Source organism: Bufo bufo, chromosome 10 (genome assembly GCF_905171765.1).
Source record: "Bufo bufo chromosome 10, aBufBuf1.1, whole genome shotgun sequence".
NCBI lineage: Eukaryota > Metazoa > Chordata > Amphibia > Anura > Bufonidae > Bufo > Bufo bufo.
The window spans coordinates 138,825,494-138,844,389 of record NC_053398.1 but is presented as its reverse complement, the minus strand read 5'-3'; the positions used below and the strand labels follow the sequence as shown (position 1 = coordinate 138,844,389).

Here is an 18,896-nt window from a genome sequence, read left to right as displayed (position 1 = left end):
TATGCAAGATCCAGCAAAAGAAAAATTTGTCTCCATTAAATATGCTTTAAACATACATGAAATATTCATCATGCCCCGAGATGCTGAAAATCCCTGGGAATTCGTGCCTAAATTGCTAGCGACAAATTGTTCCGCTGGTGGGTTATTAGGAGAACCTTAGCAGTAGGAATTTGTTTAGGCAGACCACTTGCATCAGAATAGTTATTTGTATTCCATATCAAATGGCATTGGTTTGGGTTTTATTTCATTTAGCTATAATTTGCATATATATTACATTACAAAAACTGTAAGCGAAGCTTTGAACAACATTTGCAGCACGGACCTCAACAATGAGATGACATCTCCCGGTGGGCAACCGATGCATGCATAAGTATGCACACCTTGGGTATGGAAAACCACTGTGCGCTCTCCTGCAAACAGGATTCTGACTGTGCAGGTAGAAAGACCAAATTCAATAAAAGGCATTTACGGTATTTCCATTCTCTAGTTTAGTGCTGTCATTAAGTGAAACACAATAAGAGTATTGCAGGTTTGATATCTTTTAACGGCTGACAAAAATAGAAGTAATGACGTTACATGTCCTACTGATCGACTAAAAAAAAAATCTTCCCGGATCCCCCCTTACTAGCTTACCGACAAACCTCCAAATCTAAGGAATATTCTGATCAGATCAAGTTCAAGGCCATGTACCACAGAAAAAGGAACCCATCCCTGTAATATAAAAGGATGCAAAACCTGTTCCCATATAATGACAACAGATAAGATCCGGATCCCAACACCCAGCAGGACTATAAGATCCCGGGACACTCACATCTTCTACATCTAATGTTGTTTATCGGATTCTCTGCACTAAATGTCCTGTTGGAGGCCTCTATGTTGGAAAAACAGGACAGAGACTCAATGCAAGGATGAGGTCCCACCGCCACACAATTAAAGAGAAGAAGCTAAACTTTTCCCCATCTGTAAGATAATTAAGGACTCATTCTCAAGATCTTTGATATGTTGTTCTGTTATTTTTCAAATGTCCATTCATTCCCCCATGTCTCTGTTCTTAGTGTATATATATTGCTGTTTCTTCATATATTCTTGTAGTACGCCTGATGAAGGGACTAATGAGGTCTCGAAAGCTCGCTATGTAACATCATTACTTTTATTTTTGTTAGCCATTAAAAGGTATCAAACCTGCAATACTCTTGTTTTGTTTCTCTTAATGAGAGCACTAAACTAGTTTTCTATTGGCTAACACGGTACCAGACTTTTTCCTTTTTCTTTTTTCCCATTCTCTGTCGCACTGGACAGTATTGGAAGAAACAGCTACCTCGGGTAGCCCCAACACGAGGAGCATCTCCAGAGGGGTGACAGTGTGCAATTGAGCAGTTGAGTGCACTGAGGGTGGGCCCAAGCCACACTGTGCACCTCTGCATCCGCTGAAAGTCCATCTATCACTTCCTGACTGACAGACGACTACGCAGGAACCTGCCAATATAACACTCCAGGACATTTGTTTTAATAAATGGACACAAAAATAAAAAAAATCTGACCTGCTGCCAGTCCTTGCTGGTTAACCATTTCAACAGGATCTTGCAAATGGATGAAAACGACGAGACCGGCGACTCCAAACAGTAAGATAAAGGAAAACATGCACGTCAGCCTCATAATTATTCCTCTCAAATCAATCCTGCATTGATCCAGGAAAATAAACCATGCCAGCTTCCTCCAGGGCGTTAGAAGATTTCATCTTCTCATTTTTTCACCTTTGGGCTCCACAGGGCCAAACCTGCAAGAAAAAAAATAATAATGATGAGCCCTTAAAAGATATCTGCAAAATGTGTAAGTTATGTGTTCAACAGTTTCAATGCAAAGATTTCTGCAAAACCTAAAGTTCCTTTATAAATTCTTTTATGCTCATTGTCGCCCCCTGCAGTGTAAGGTACTTCACACACACTATATATTTATATTAACTAATACTGCTCCTATGTACAGGAATATAACTACTATAATACTGCCTCCTATGTACAAGAATATAACTACTATAATACTGCTCCTATGTACAAGAATATAACTACTATAATACTGCCTCCTATGTATAAAAATATAACTACTACAATACTGCCTCCTATGTACAAGAATATAACTACTATAATACTGCCTCCTATGTACAAGAATATAACTACTATAATACTGCCTCCTATGTACAAGAATATAACTACTATAATACTGCCTATGTACAAGAATATAACTACTATAATACTGCTCCTATGTACAAGAATATACCTGCTATAATACTGCTCCTATGTACAAGAATATAACTACTATATTACTGCTCCTATGTACAAGAATATAACTACTATAATACTGCTCCTATGTACAAGAATATAACTACTATAATACTGTCTCCTATGTACAAGAATATAACTACTATAATACTGCTCCTATAAACAAGAATATAACTACTATAATACTGCTCCTATGTACAGGGATATAACTACTATAATATTGCCTCCTATGTACAAGAATATAACTACTATAATACTGCTCCTATGTACAAGAATATAACTACTATAATACTGCTCCTATGTATAAGAATATAACTACTATAATACTGCTCCTATGTACAAGTATATATCTACTATAATACTGCTCCTATGTACAAGAATATAACTACTATAATACTGCTCCTATGTACAAGAATATAACTACTATAATAATGCCTCCTATGTACAAGAATATAACTACTATAATAATGCCTCCTATGTACAAGAATATAACTACTATAATACTGCTCCTATGTACAAGAATATAACTACTATAATACTGCCTCCTATGTACAAGAATATAACTACTATAATACTGCCTCCTATGTACAAGAATATAACTACTATAATACTGCTCCTATGTACAAGTATATATCTACTATAATACTGCTCCTATGTACAAGAATATAACTACTATAATACTGCTCCTATGTACAAGAATATAACTACTATAATACTGCCCCTATGTACAAGAATATAACTACTATAATACTGCTCCTATGTACAAGAATATACCTACTATTTTCGAATTATATGGGAGGATCTCTAACTTTAAAGTTAATTATACAAAGTCAGAGGCGATGAACGTCTCAGCGCCAAGCAAAATGATTTCCTCTTTAAAAGGCACAACCCCGTTTATCTGGCAGGGTTCTCATCTTTCCTACTTAGGAATTAAATTACCAGCAGATTTGGACCAAACTTTCAGTTTGAACTTTAAACCCCTCTTAAATGATATACAGAAGCAGCTTCACTCGCTTAAAATCCCATATGTCTCTTGGATGGGTAGAAAGAACCTTCTGAAGGCCTTCATCATGCCCAGGCTCCTGTATGTGATGCAAATGTTGCCCGTTTTTATCCCTATGTCCTTCTTTTGCCAGGTCAGGAGGTTATTTAGAACGTTCCTTTGGGGTGGGAAATCCGCTAGATTGGCCCATAGCAGGCTGATACAGGGGAGGAGCACGGGGGGGTTTGGGTTACCAGACGCACACCTATACTATCAGGCGATTCATTTAAAAAGATGGATTCAGCTACATGCCACTAAATACCAGACTTGGGGATGCGACTTAGATCCAACTTTCATCTGTCCAGAGGGCGGGCCTCTGGGGTCTTACTACTTCTAATCTTAGGTCGCAAGTTCTGCTTAGGGGAACCGCCTCAGTAATTCAACAGTTAAATGGCAAACTTAACCTCCTAAATAACCCCTCTCCATCTATGCCAGCGGATCTTCTTCCTTTCACTATACGACCGAATACCAAACAAATAGCAACGACCTGGCATAAACTACGCAAGTTTACAACAGAGGAATTCCTGGGGGCGACCTCGGGGGACTTATCTGATCAACACCCACTACACAACCTTATAAAAAAGTGTAATTTTCTAGAACTGATTGAACTTAACTCAGTCTCCAGACCACTAATAGAGAGTAATAGACATAAACCTACACAGTCTTGGTTTGAGAAACTTTTAACATTTGAGTCCATCCCACGTAAACTGATCTCTCTGTGTTACTTGGCTTTGGTTACTCCCCGCTCCCCTGGAACACCGCAATACCTGAGGCATTGGGCTGCTGAACTTGAGGTGGAACTGAATGAGACTGACATTATGAGGATACATGCGCACTCCCACGGTTTCTCAAGGTGTACCAGGATACAGGAACACACATACAAAGTCCTCACCTAGTGGTACATGACTCCGAAGCAGATGTTTATCAGGGGTATGAGACAGGACGATAAATGCTGGAGGTGTATGGAAGATACAGGTACTCTGTCTCACATCTTCTGGTCTTGTCCTAGGATCCGTCCATTCTGGGAAGGTGTCTTATCCACTATTCAGAAAATAACATGTAGTTGTGGAGGTGCCCCCTACTCTTGTGCTCCTGTGGCTCCCAACTCCCTCTTTCTCTCCCTCAAAAAGATGCTTAACCACCCAATTACTCCAGGCGGCAAGGCTGCTCATCCCGCAGCACTGGTTGAGTACAGAACCCCCCACTGTGGAGGCATGGCTGAACAAGGTGGACCATATCTGTCGTATGGAGGAACTGGCGGGTTGGGAGGACAGGAATCACAATAAATATGTGAAGCTTTGGACACCCTGGCTCATGTTTAGGGATGACCCTCCGAATAGTCAGACGGCACACGGGTCTGCTAGTAGAGGTACATTATGAGCTCACGGGTAGAGGGTATATATGCGCATTAATGGTACGCGTTCTAGACCATGTCTGAGTCACTGACAAAATAATACCTGTGAATATGAATACATTCAATATGCACTTTAGATATCTAATATGCTGCATACGAACGAGTGTCATGGATGGATTGTTGTTTTTGGTTATTCCTCTTTATCCTTCCCTCCCCCCTATTCCTTGTCCCTATCCCCATATCCTTCCCCTCCCCTTTTTCCTCTATTTCTGCGTCATTATGTTCACCAGTCATACTACAAGACCTTTATATACTGGTAAGATGCATCTGTAACCTTTGCATAATACTTGTATAATGGGATATGATTATTCTGTCTATATGTGAAAAATGGGAAATTAGTATTGTCCTGTTATTTATATACGGAATTCTGTTTAGGTCCATATCTACAGTCCTTCAAGCTGTTATGTATACTCAAAGCAATGTACGATATCAACCACTTTGTATATGTCACTGCATAATGTTGTAGTATGTATTTTCAATATACTTTTCAATAAAAAGAGAATTTTCAAAGAATATACCTACTATAATACTGCTCCTATGTACAAGAATATACCTACTATAATACTGCTCCTATGTACAAGAATATAACTACTATAATACTGCTCCTATGTACAAGAATATAACTACTATAATACTGCCTGCTATATACAAGAATATAACTACTATAATACTGCTCCTATGTACAGGAATATAACTACTATAATACTGCTCTTATGTACAAGAATATAACTACTATAATACTGCATTCTATGTACAAGAATATAACTACTATAATACTGCTCCTATGTACAAGAATATAACTACTATAATACTGCTCCTATGTACAAGAATATAACTACTATAATACTGCTCCTATATACAAGAATATAACTACTATAATACTGCTCCTATGTACAAGAATATAACTGCCATAATACTGCTCCTATGTACAAGAATATAACTACTATAATACTGCCTCCTATGTACAAGAATACAACTACTATAATACTGCTTCTATGTACAAGAATATAACTACTATAATACTGCTCCTATATACAAGAATATAACTACTATAATACTGCTCCTATGTACAGGAATATAACTACTATAATACTGTTCCTATGTGCAAGAATATAACTACTATAATACTGCCTCCTATGTACAAGAATATAACTACTATAATACTGCCTCCTATGTACAAGAATATAACTACTATAATACTGCTCCTATGTACAAGAATATAACTACTATAATACTGCTCCTATGTACAAGAATATAACTACTATAATACTGCCTCCTATGTACAAGAATATAACTACTATAATACTACCTCCTATGTACAAGAATATAACTACTATAATACTGCTCCTATGTACAAGAATATAACTACTATAATACTGCTCCTATGTACAAGAATATAACTACTATAATACTGCTCCTATGTACAGGAATATAACTACTATAATACTGTTCCTATGTGCAAGAATATAACTACTATAATACTGCATCCTATGTACAAGAATATAACTACTATAATACTGCTCCTATGTACAAGAATATAACTACTATAATACTGCTCCTATGTACATGAATATAACTACTATAATACTGATCCTATGTACAAGAATATAACTACTATAATACTGCTGCAAAGAAAAAAAGAAAAAGGGCTCAGTCAGCACATCCCAATACGCAGGTGCATGTTGCTATGGCTGAAAACACAAAGAAAAAAAATACAATGCAACAGCACTCTGCAAACCAAATAAAGTACAAAAAAGTATTCTAATGCTAGGCTTATTAAGTAAATTTGTGATTCTTGGCAAATACATTTTGTACAAAATTATTTGGGCCAGTCTGCCACACGTCAAGGCGATCTCTGTAAGACGGGAACCTGACACTAAATTCTACCTGTTATGTGCCATGACATTTTATGGTGGCCGTCATGGCACATAACAGGTAGAATTTAGTGTTAGGTTCCCGTCTTACAGAGATCGCCTTGACGTGTGGCAGACTGGCCCAAATAATTTTGTACAAAATGTATTTGCCAAGAATCTCAAATTTACTTAATAAGGCTAGCATTCGCATTAGAATACTTTTTTGTACTTTATTTGGTTTGCAGAGTGCTGTTGCATTGTATTTTATTCTTACTATAATACTGCCCCCTAAGTGCATAAAGAATACTGCTCATTTGTATAAGAATGAAAAAATACTGCAGAGTTCAATAATTGCCAGGAATTTCTTGCAGAAAACTGTAAAATTCAATGCCAGTCACAGTTGTGTAGTTTCACAAAGCTCTTACACTGTATGTTCTCGTGTGTTGGCTCAGGCTAATTAGGCCCACACATGTCTATTTGTACAGTATCGGACTATAGGTCTTCTAAATAAGCAGGTTAGAAAATATATGGCAAAATTAACTGATAGGAATGTTTTTTTTTTTACTTCGTTACTTTGAAGAAAAGATCGGTTTAAATGTCTAAATTTTTAAGAAATGTGTTGAATGACATTGACCACTTCAGTTTTACCCCTTTTTCTATTACATTGTAGACCAAGCTGTTTGGAAATGTCACAAGGAAAACTGGGTCAGAGCAAATGTCACTCCTGACACAATCACTGAAGCTGAACGACGTGATCAAATAACCAAGAGGAGAAGGGAACCATAATGAAAACCACTTGTAAGAGAGCCCCAATTCTCAGACCACACATCACTGCAGCCATAGTGCGCTTATTAGGACCGGCTGCAATTCCAGGTACAGATCACCTGTCACTTTGTATTATCACCTGCCCGATCACAACCACATCAGATGCCACAAAAATATCACTCTGAACATAACAAGTACACTGTTTGAAGTATGGATGTAAACATGGTCTCGCAGACGTGATGCCAGCCCCTGAGGACCATATACCCAGGAGATCTTTGTTCGCAAAGAGAACCTGCCACCCGGATAGGGCTCTAGGGCACAGTCAAAACTGCTTTAGGTTTCTGACATCGGAAACCTTAAAAACTTAGATGGAAACCATTAGTCAACAGCAGGCAAGAGAAGAAAAGAAAACAGCGCCTCATGTGAAGAACCATCACTGCAATAAGAAGGCAACGTAGGAGAAGGTATCCTACTCATCTAGAAGCAGAATACAGTTGTTACAGCCTGTGATGGGGAAGCTGAAGGAACGTGGAAAAGATAAATATAAAAAGGTGCGATCCTAGGGCAGCGCTGTCATCAGGAATCCAAGAGATGAAACTTCATTACTTATATTTATATAATGCATTTCAGGGGTATAAATCAGACAATGCATTTCAGTGACACATCAGTTCACAAATTCATCTCCTTGATCACTAATGACTGCACTAGGATCACACGTTCTCCAGTGTTTGTCAATCGTTTATCACAATGACATAAAATAGTTTACTTTTGTAATAAAAAAAATACTAAAAATAATAGTAATAAAAAAAGAAAATTAAAAGGCATATTTAAAATAAGAATTTAAAAAAACCTGAATAGTATTATTCTGAAAGAAATACATTCCGTGAGCATAAAATTATTTGACAGGAAAGTTATTTTTAGAAGGTTCATTAATTATTTCATTTTGATGAAAAACAAAACACAAATTAAAAAGTAAAATTATTCAGATGGTAGATGTAGAGCAGGAAAGAAAAGTGCCTCCATATGGCGCCCATTTTCTGTGGTTTTAAGTTTTGCAAGTGTAAACAAGCTGCGGGAAAAAAAACACCCTGAAAGAATTACAGTACACATTCTAAAATCCTGCAGCGGCCGGAGGAAACAGGCAACACTTTGTCACTGGACTTAATTTTGTTGCCTTTTTTCTCTTTTGTAAGCAACAATAACCTTGGTCCGTCCTTAGTCGTACACAAACTGTTTAGTTTCATACTAATAGAACCTGTCTTTAGGCATCTTCTTCTCCAATCTGTCTTCCAAAAAAGTACATCACTTCTCCATCCGCAAAATAAAGCTTCCATGTGCTCAGTATTGCAGTATGTGCTCCAAAGCTTCTCTTTTCACTAAAGATTGGAAGCTGCTGCAGACACGGCTAGCCATGTTAGAAGCTAAGGGTGACACTTTTTTGTCACCCGATCACTGAGCATGTATACAAATATATATAACAAAACAAAAAAAAAAAACAAAAAAAAAACAATGGCCCTCCCTGTTTCCTTAACGCTCACCAGCGTTTTCAAAATAGAAGTTTGCATAATGGCTGTGCTTCTTTATACAATCATAACTGTGAAGGAACAATTATGTTTGGGCTTCCATAATGTTTTTTCAGCCATATGATTCCCTGGTTCAGCTGCACAGCTAGATGCATTTCATTCAGAAACAGTAGGTTTCTCCCTTCTGCCGGCACTGTATGTAGTGACCTTACTTCCCACTATGTTTGTTTTCAGAGCTGATGTTTTCAGAGGGATATATCACACTTACAGAAAAGCAGGAGGCTCCTGTGACGTTCAGAAGCAGGGTAGGCTCAGGATCTCAGCTAGCTCTGATATGCCCCCACTATCTCTCAGCGGTCTTCTGAGTCTCTGTTACCAGGGACAGGTCTTGTCGGAGAACAGGCAGTGGACTGCACCTTAGGTGGAAGTGAGAGCACTTCTGGCCATGACTTTATGACTTATTTTTACAGGTGGATGCAGGTATATTATTTTAAATGAAGGGATTTAAAAATTTGCTATTTATGCCATCCTCTATTAAGTAAAATGGTGTGAATGGCTGAATGTGAACACGCCAGGTTTCGTTGATCAAAACTACCCTCCTCAATAGGTTAGTAGTAGATTCAGTAGCAAGCAAGATCATTTAAGTTATAACATTCTAAGGCTGGCCGAACACATGAATGTTGGCAGGACCACTCCACCATCTATGGGTCTTCCTCCAATGGCAGATATTGGAGGAGAGAAGTATCGGGCAGTTGAATTTAAACATGCCTGATCCTTCTGCTCTAAGGGGAGATATGCCACAATCAGGAGTATGGAAGCAACTTACTCCCCTCTGATCTTAAAAAATATATGCATTTTCAGATTGGAAGTGTATGGCCAGATTAAAGGGGTTTTCCAGGATACTAATCTGATGGTTGGTGGTCCGACACCCTGCTGATCAGCTGTTACCCTGCTACTCCGGCACCACCCAGCTCTGTACACGGTGTAGTGGATGGCACTGGTAACTGCACTGAAGTGTATGAGAGCAGCTCTGCAAGTGCCAGGTCCATCCACTACACACTAGATGAATATGAAGTTCTGGTCCAGACTTCCCATGCAAGAGTTATAAGATAACACCTAATTGGTGGGGGTGCAGAGTGGCAAACCCCCAGTAAACCGATATGGACGACGAGTATGCCATCACTATCAGAATCCTGGACAACCCCTTTAAGTCTTCATCCATCATCAATTCCCAAATATGTTGCACAAAACCCTCCATCTATGCCTCTATTTTACCTCATTATTTTCCATCCTTCCTCCTTAAAACCCAGCAGACAAGCCCTTTCCCTTGTGATTTGTGGAATGGAGGTTATGTTGTCTCCTCTCCGTGCACATCATTAGAAGTGACACCTCCATTTCCCTTTCAAAGTCCCCACTTTCTGGATTAGATGCCAACGAATGATATGGAAATCACTTGTCAAGCTGACTTCTGAATTAATGGAAGCACTCCATTTTCCCGTGTTTGGCCCTTTCAGGATCCGCTCATGCAGATAAGTCTTCTCCTTCAGGGTTTTGACATCCTCGTTCATAAGCATGAAAGGGAGTGGGAAAAAAAAAAAAAACATGGATGCTTTGACAGCCGCGCTCTTTTGTCACAGTTACTTGGCATGTGGGATACAGGGGAACCTATATGCGATTTCCTGTATTCAATCCGAGTTGTTAGATCTGTGGGGTATGGGCGTTTGGCTTTCACTCCATCTACCGCCCTCGTTCAATTAAGCACATTGTGCAGACGCAGGAACAGTACAGAGGGCTCCTCTCCCGTCTTAGATTGACGTCTTTACAGTACGCCCAAAGAATTCACTGTTTGTAATAAATCACTAAACCTAAAACGTATTTTATCTCCTATTGCTATGCAAGGGAACGCAATTTATCGTCCTCCGTCATCAGCCAGGGCCTGTGACTGAAGCCTTCTTCAAAGGGATGAACTTCCCTCCAGTACTTTCTATATCTCCAGAAGGATATAAGTAGGACATCGTAGAAGAGCCAACTGCATAACTTTTTAGATTGGATGGCTCTTTAAAGGAACAATCCAGGCCAAACAGATATTGTGTTATGCCTACTACAGGGCCTGATGGGGAGGAGCATGACAAGTTAAGGGCATATGCATAAAGTGCCTATTACCTGCAGATTTTCAAAATCTCATGTGCATGGTGCGGAGTGTGGAAATTGACCAGCAAAATAAAATGCGTTGTTTTGGTGTGAAAATCCACATGGTAAATATGCATAAACTACACTGTGGTGTGAATGCACCTGGCAAATATCATTTATTATATAGAGGAAGTCAATACAAGGCACTTACTAATGTATAGTGATCCTCCATATTGCCTCCTTTGCTGGCTGGATTAATTTTTCCATCACATTATACACTGCTAGTTACGACCACCCTGAAATCCTTAAGCGGTGGCCGTGTTTGCACACTATAGGAAAATGCGCCAGCATCTCTAGTGGCCAGGACCGTGGGAGCTCACATAGGCTAGTGCTTTTTCCTATAATGCGCAAGCTCGGCCACCGCTGCTGGATTGCAGGGTGGTCGTAACCATGGAAACAAGCTGTGTATAATGTGATGGAAAAATGAATCCAGCCAGCAAAGGAAGCAATATGGACAATCATAATACAAACCGGATACCAAAAAAGTTGGGACACTAAACAAATTGTGAATAAAAACTGAATGCAATGATGTGGAGATGGCAAATGTCAATATTTTATTTGTAATAGAACGTAGATGACAGATCAAACGTTTAATCCGAGTAAATGTATCATTTTAAAGGAAAAAAACGTTGATTCCAATTTTCACGGTGTCAACAAATCCCCAAAAAGTTGGGACAAGTAGCAATAAGAGGCTGGAAAAAGTAAATTTGAGCATAATGAAGAACTGGAGGACCAATTAACACTAATTAGGTCAATTGGCAACATGATTGGGTATAAAAAGAGCTTCTCAGAGTGGCAGTGTCTCTCAGAAGCCAAGATGGGTAGAGGATCACCAATTCCCACATGTTGCGCAGAAAGATAGTGGAGCAATATCAGAAAGGTGTTACCCAGCGAAAAATTGCAAAGACTTTGCATCTATCATCATCAACTGTGCATAACATCATCCGAAGATTCAGAGAATCTGGAACAATCTCTGTGCGTAAGGGTCAAGGCCGTAAATCCATACTGGATGCCCGTGATCTCCGGGCCCTTAAACGACACTGCACCACAAACAGGAATGCTACTGTAAAGGAAATCACAGAATGGGCTCAGGAATACTTCCAGAAACCATTGTCAGTGAACACAATCCACCGTGCCATCCGCCGCTGCCAGCTGAAACTCTACAGTGCAAAGAAGAAGCCATTTCTAAGCAAGATCCACAAGCTCAGGCGTTTTCACTGGGCCAGGGATCATTTAAAATGGAGTGTGGCAAAATGGAAGACTGTTCTGTGGTCAGACGAGTCACGATTCGAAGTTCTTTTTGAAAATCTGGGACGCCATGTCATCCGGACCAAAGAGGACAAGGACAACGCAAGTTGTTATCAACGCTCAGTTCGGAAGCCTGCATCTCTGATGGTATGGGGTTGCATGAGTGCGTGTGGCATGGGCAGCTTGCATGTCTGGAAAGGCACCATCAATGCAGAAAAATATATTCAGGTTCTAGAACAACATCTGCTCCCATCCAGACGTCATCTCTTTCAGGGAAGACCCTGCATTTTTCAACAAGATAATGCCAGACCACATTCTGCATCAATCACAACATCATGGCTGCGTAGGAGAAGGATCCGGGTACTGAAATGGCCAGTCTGCAGTCCAGATCTTTCACCTATAGAGAACATTTGGCGCATCATAAAGAGGAAGGTGCAACAAAGAAGGCCCAAGACGATGGAACAGTTAGAGGCCTGGATTAGACAAGAATGGGAGAGCATTCCTATTTCTAAACTTGAGAAACTGGTCTCCTCGGTCCCCAGACGTCTGTTGAGTGTTGTAAGAAGAAGGGGAGATGCCACACAGTGGGGAAAATGACCTTGTCCCAACTTTTTTGGGATTTGTTGACACCATGAAATTCTGATTCAACATATTTTTCCCTTAAAATGGTAAATTTTCTCAGTTTAAACTTTTGTTCCGTGATTTATGTTCTATTCTGAATAAAATATTAGAAGTTGGCACCTCCACATCATTGCATTCAGTTTTTATTCACGATTTGTATAGTGTCCCAACTTTTTTGGAATCCGGTTTGTACACTAGTAAGTGCCTTGTATTAACTCTCTTTACATAATAAATGCTATTTTCCGAACTGAGACAACTCCTTTAAGGCTATACATTGCAGTTGATAACCTCAATAAAATAAAAAATACACTCGAAAATGGCATGCAATTTCACAACCATTTGCATCGATCTGAATAAATTTCATTAAGACGCAAGGGAAAGTCGCAGGGAATGTGCTACATGTGAACATACCCTAACTCTAGGCTTCCAACGTGCAGAATATATAACAGTCACATAAAATGACGAATATATTCATGGTAACAGAACCGCGTTCATTTTGACAAATATTTACAAAAAAATCACAGATTTTATTTACTGAATAAATCAAATATTTGGTCTGAAGTCAGGTATTATAAATTGCTAGTAATTATTATTATTATGTATTATAATTATAGGTTTATAATATTACATGATGATTATTTGTGGTATGCAGCAATGCTTATTTGGCCTTCTAATTAAAGAAATTACTCACTATTGCAAAAAGTCTTCATTACAAAAAGCCTACCATTTTGGTGTATACCCCTCCCATGCAAACCTATGCGTCTCCATATGTACACACTACAAACACTTTGTGGTAGGATTCAAGTAAATGATCAGTGGGACAGGTTTCCTGGCTGTATACAAAGAATGGGGCACATGTTCGATTAAAAATGCACCAGAAATTTGGTGCAATTTGAGCTGACTTATTTTTATCTTATTATTTCTTTATTTTATGCACTTATATAGCGCTACTATATTCTGCAGCGCTTTACAGACATTAGCATCCACTGTCCCCAATGGGGATCACAATCTAAGGTCCCTATCGGTCTGTCTTTGGAGTGTGGGAGGAAACCGGAGAACACGGAGGAAAACCACGCAAACACGGGGAGAACATACAAACTCCATGCAGACGTTGCCCTTGGTCGGATTCGAACCTAGGACTCCAGCGCTGCAAGGCACCAGTGCTAACCACTGAGCCACCATGCTGCCCATATGGTATGGTTTTAAAGGATTGTCCCCTTTATTCATATTAATGGCCAATCCTCAGGATAGATCATCAATATCAGATCTGCGGGGGTCCGTCTCCCGGCACCCCCACCAATCTGCGATTTGAAGAGAAAGGTGCTCTCGCCTGTACACTTCCTGTGCTCACCTCTGAGGTTGCAAAGGCAAGCAGCTAAACAATTTAGAGAAGGGTGCACTCCATTCTATTCAAGTGTATAGGCGAGCGTGGCCTTCAAACACCTGATCGACGGGGGTGTCAGCAGTCGGACCTCCGCCGATCTGATATTGATTACCTATCCCGAGGATAGGCCATCAATATAAATAAAGAGGACAACCCCTTTAAGGGACATGTCCAATATTTATTTTCCTACATTTTAATTACCTATATGTGAATATCCTGTGTTTTTTCTATTTTTTATAAATTTATGTTTTCTGGATATAAATTTTTGAAGTATCTCAATGACTTCTTCTTCTGGCTCTTTAACTTCTTTTAGTTTGGACTTTTAAGCACAGCAGGCCGCCTCGCTTTACTCCGTCAGTCAAACCATTCATTCATTGAGCAGAAAAGGCCCCCTCCTAGTGACCCAGAGCATAACATATTACACCAATCAATGGAAAGCTATTCTGTGGACATGGCTATCAGTCTTCTCAGTTCTACACCTACTATAATCACGAGGTTTACCTTGGAGATAACATCTTCCCCTCACAGCAGCAGTAAACTGACAATGGATTAACCTATCAGTATAGGAGGTCTTATCACTTGTGCCGATTGCTACAGAAGGACAAGACTTTGATACCGTGTTGCTACATGGAAAGGCATCAACAAATTAACTCCTGATAAATTCTTGATTACACAGACACAGGGAACTAGTCATACGGAGCATGGTTTCATTTACTTCCAACCTGACAAAGCTTCCATTATCTCAGGAGGTCAGGAAGCGCAGCTCTGCAGCACAGACAACCACTCTCGTCTCCTCTATCTGGGTTTCCTGCGCAGGTGATGCTGAGCTGAAGCTGCAGCTGCTGAATGAAACCTTGGCTTCCTGCCACCAGCCTCACACACAATAATGGTAGATTCTAAGGACTTTGCAGCGTGCATGCAAATAATCCCAAATGAACGAGGCCTCAGTGGCAGTAAACCTTGTTAAATATGTGCAGCCGTGATATAAAGGTAAAAGCATATGCTGAACCATGTACAGTATGTATTTGCCATCATTTGTGTTGTTACCCCCGCATGCAACTTCTGCAAGATACAAAGAGGGAAATTGTATCAACATCCCTATGCCAGTTTTTGGAGCAAGATCTTTTTGCGACAGTATTTGCATTGACAGGGCCAGACAGTGGCAAAGCAGCAAGAGAGGGGCTTCCCACAGAAAGGCATGGAGCTTGGGTGCAACTAGAAAAACGGTGTTCCTCTTATTGCACCAAACATCTAATTTGCATATTAAGATATGGTATAATAAGGGCTCTTCTTTCACATGAGCATGTCCCTTGCAAGAATCACACTTCGTGTGAGAGAGGGATTGTGCGGTCTGCACTATAGAAGCGCATGGAATTATCATGATTGATAATGCTGTGTGCCTCTGCCTGACCTTTCTGTAACGGAATCATACTGACATAAAGCTGTCAGGCAGAGGCACACAGCATTATCAATCATGATAATCATCCCGTGTGCCTCTATAGTCCAGACCGCACAATCCCTCTCTCACACACAGCGTGATTCCCGCAAGGGACACGCTCCTGTGAAAGAACCCCAACTTGGAAATGGAGCCTCCGATCAACAAAAGAAAAACTGTGATCATGTGGACCACAGCTGTGGAAACCGTTCGATAGTGTGGTCGCTGGTGCCAATACCTAAGACATACATGGGTAGACCATATCCTACTTCTTGGCACACCCTCAGTTTCATGTAAACTTTCATTAAAGTTTACATCTCTCTCAGGCGCCCTACAATAATTGATTTCATTTGAAAAAATCCCCCCACAAATGTCAGGGTTTGTCTCATCAGCATCTGCTAATTGTGATTAGGACGCGCACATAATGAAACAGATGTCGTTTTTCTTATTTATTTTTTTAAGAAATATGTATAGATTTTCTTCCCACCTACATAGGATTGCCTTTTAGCAGCTGCCTAGTAATGCAAATTGATTGCATCTGGCTGAGGAAGAATATGGAATATCGAACTTGGCCCCCAGACGCCTGATGCCAACGGTGGCTGCAGGAAAAGACTGATAGATCGCGCTGCTAGAGCTGCATTAAGTGGCCTCCAAGTGACAAGACCTTAATCACAAAATAATACTCGGTCCATGTGGAAGCCAGACACATGCAGAACAGGCGGTGTGACAGCCCGAGGGGTGCAGGTGCTGAGTGCAAGTCCACGGCGCATGACATTCACCCTGTATGCCAACTTGTTACTGATGTTAACAGCGACCACATTTCTTAAAGGGGTCCTTTGGTTTCTTGAAGACTTAAAGGGGTTATCAGAGACTAAAAAATTCACTCCCATATGCCCCGGCCCCATGAATAAACTCGTTCATGGGATGATCTGCGGCGCCTTTAGAATATCAGGAACAAGCGTTTGTAGGAATATCCCTCCCAGATGACCTGCCCGACAATTGGGCAGTATAAACCCGCCTTTATTTTATACCAGCTATTAGTGGCTTAGCTTATGACAGAATCGTGTAGCAAATTTGGTGCAAAGTGCTAACCCTTAGGCCACAACCCTCTTTCCGTTGAGTCTTGCTCCATGGTAAGCTGGATGCAATGGATTTTTCTAAAGCTAGATGACCAATTTCTGCCAAATTGTGATGCAACGTCTGCCCATGTCTACTGCACCAGTTTCATCCGGTGTTCCGTAATAGCGGTTGTCTCAGGGGCCTTTGCGAAACATGAGCACGGTGACCCTGTGTCCCGCCATTTGAATGGAGCGGCAGTCACATACATGCACCACAAACTACATTCAATGCTTTGGGACTGCAGGAGATAGCCGGCTACAAGCGCTCAGCTAGTTCCCACGGCATGACCACTCTATTCCAGCGCAGGGCTCTCATGTTCTCACGTGGGACCCAAACAGTTGACCCCGGCACTTATCCCCTGTCCTGCGGATAGGAGAAAGAGGTTTGCAATGGAACAACTCGATTTAAAAAGAGTTCCTCTCTGTTTTAGTAAATACTTGCATTTACATGAAATAATTTTCGGGGGACCTCGTCTCAGTATTTTACACGGTGCTGTTTCTCTGTTATTTCTATTGGAAAGGCAAGAATAAATTGAGAACTGGTCTTAGTATTGAGTATGAGTATGTACGGAACTGTTGATAGAATAGTCCCGAATCCCTGGAAATCGGGGTTTGGGACTATTCTATCAACAGTTCCTTTGTTTGGAGCTCATTTATCTACAAGTATACTGGACTTATTTTTTTATGATCACATATTATGGGAATAACATCTAATTTCAAGGGCGAGGGCAAATACCTTAAAGGGTTCAGCAACCGAGAGGTGGGGTCGCCCATTTCGGGGCGGGTGCTCTGCCTGTAGGCAGGGTGAGATCCAGGCACAAAGTAGGGATAGACATGTTATTCTCTGAAAACCTGGATCTGGAGAGCTGATTGGGACATATCGTATATTTGAAGAATTACGAATATGAAAGACATCTATGACATCACTCTCTAATCCTGTCCTGTATTTACTAACCGTGAGTAAGAGGGACATTCAAAGTGCCACCTCTAAATATACCTGCCTAAGGCTACATGCACGTGAACGTAGTTTGTTTCCGTGTCCGTTCCGTTTATTTTTATGCGGATAGGATACGGACCCATTCATTTCAACGGGTCCGCAAAAAATGTGGACAGCAGACCATATGCTGTCCGCATCAGTATGTCCGTTCCATAGCCCCGCAAAAAAAATAGAACATGTCCTATTGTTGTCCGTTTTAGGCATTGTTACAATGGATCCGCCAAAAAAAAAAAACAGACGGCATACGGATGTCACCCGTTTTTTGTTTTTTTTGCGGATCCACAATTTGTGGACCACAAAACACATACGGTCATGTGCATGTAGCGTAAGGTTCAGATCCTATATAGATGGTGTATGATATGATTGAGTAGAATTGAACATTTCACTATTTAAGGGGTTTTTCATTTGATATATTTTTAAAAAGTATTCAATAAAGATACATATTTTAATGTAAGGCTTAGTTCACATCAGCGTTCAGCCTTTCCGTTCTCCTGCTCCGTTATAGGAGCAGGAGAACGGAAAGGACGGATTCTGCACATAACTGAGCCGAACGGAGCCTACGGACCCCATAGACCCCCATAGACTATAATGGGGTCTGTTAGGTTTCCGCTCAGAAGATGATTTTGGAGCGGAGACAAAAGTCCTGCATGCACAACTTTTGTCTCCGCTCCAAAATCATCTTCTGAGCGGAAACCTAACGGACCCCATTATAGTCTATGGGGTCTGTAGGCTCCGTTCGGCTCAGTTATGTGCCGAATCCGTCCTTTCCGTTCTCCTGCTCCTATAACGGAATAGGAGAACGGAAAGGCTGAACGGTGATGTGAACTCAGCCTAAGGAGATTAATATTTAGTTAATAATAGTTTTTCTATTTTTGGCGCTCAAAAATATTCCATGTGTTTTGAACATGCTGAACTGTCCGCAAAACAACGGATTTGCATTTTTGCGGACAGCATACAGTCGCCTGAATGAGCCGTCACCTACTGACATCATCAGAACAACTTTTCATCCCCTGGATGTAAAACAAGAATG

At 40.4% G+C, this 18,896-nt stretch overlaps 1 protein-coding gene across 1 annotated transcript in view; it reads right to left on the bottom strand.

The window, feature by feature from the left end:
• The window catches only part of CHST8 (carbohydrate sulfotransferase 8), a 375,065-nt gene that overhangs the window by 242,993 nt on the left and 113,176 nt on the right, over nt 1-18,896 (bottom strand). Inside the window, exon 2 of the mRNA XM_040409426.1 lies at nt 1,542-1,777. Within this exon, the coding sequence (XP_040265360.1) occupies nt 1,542-1,656 (115 nt within the window). The 5' untranslated portion in view covers nt 1,657-1,777. The remainder of the gene's footprint in view (nt 1-1,541; nt 1,778-18,896) is intronic.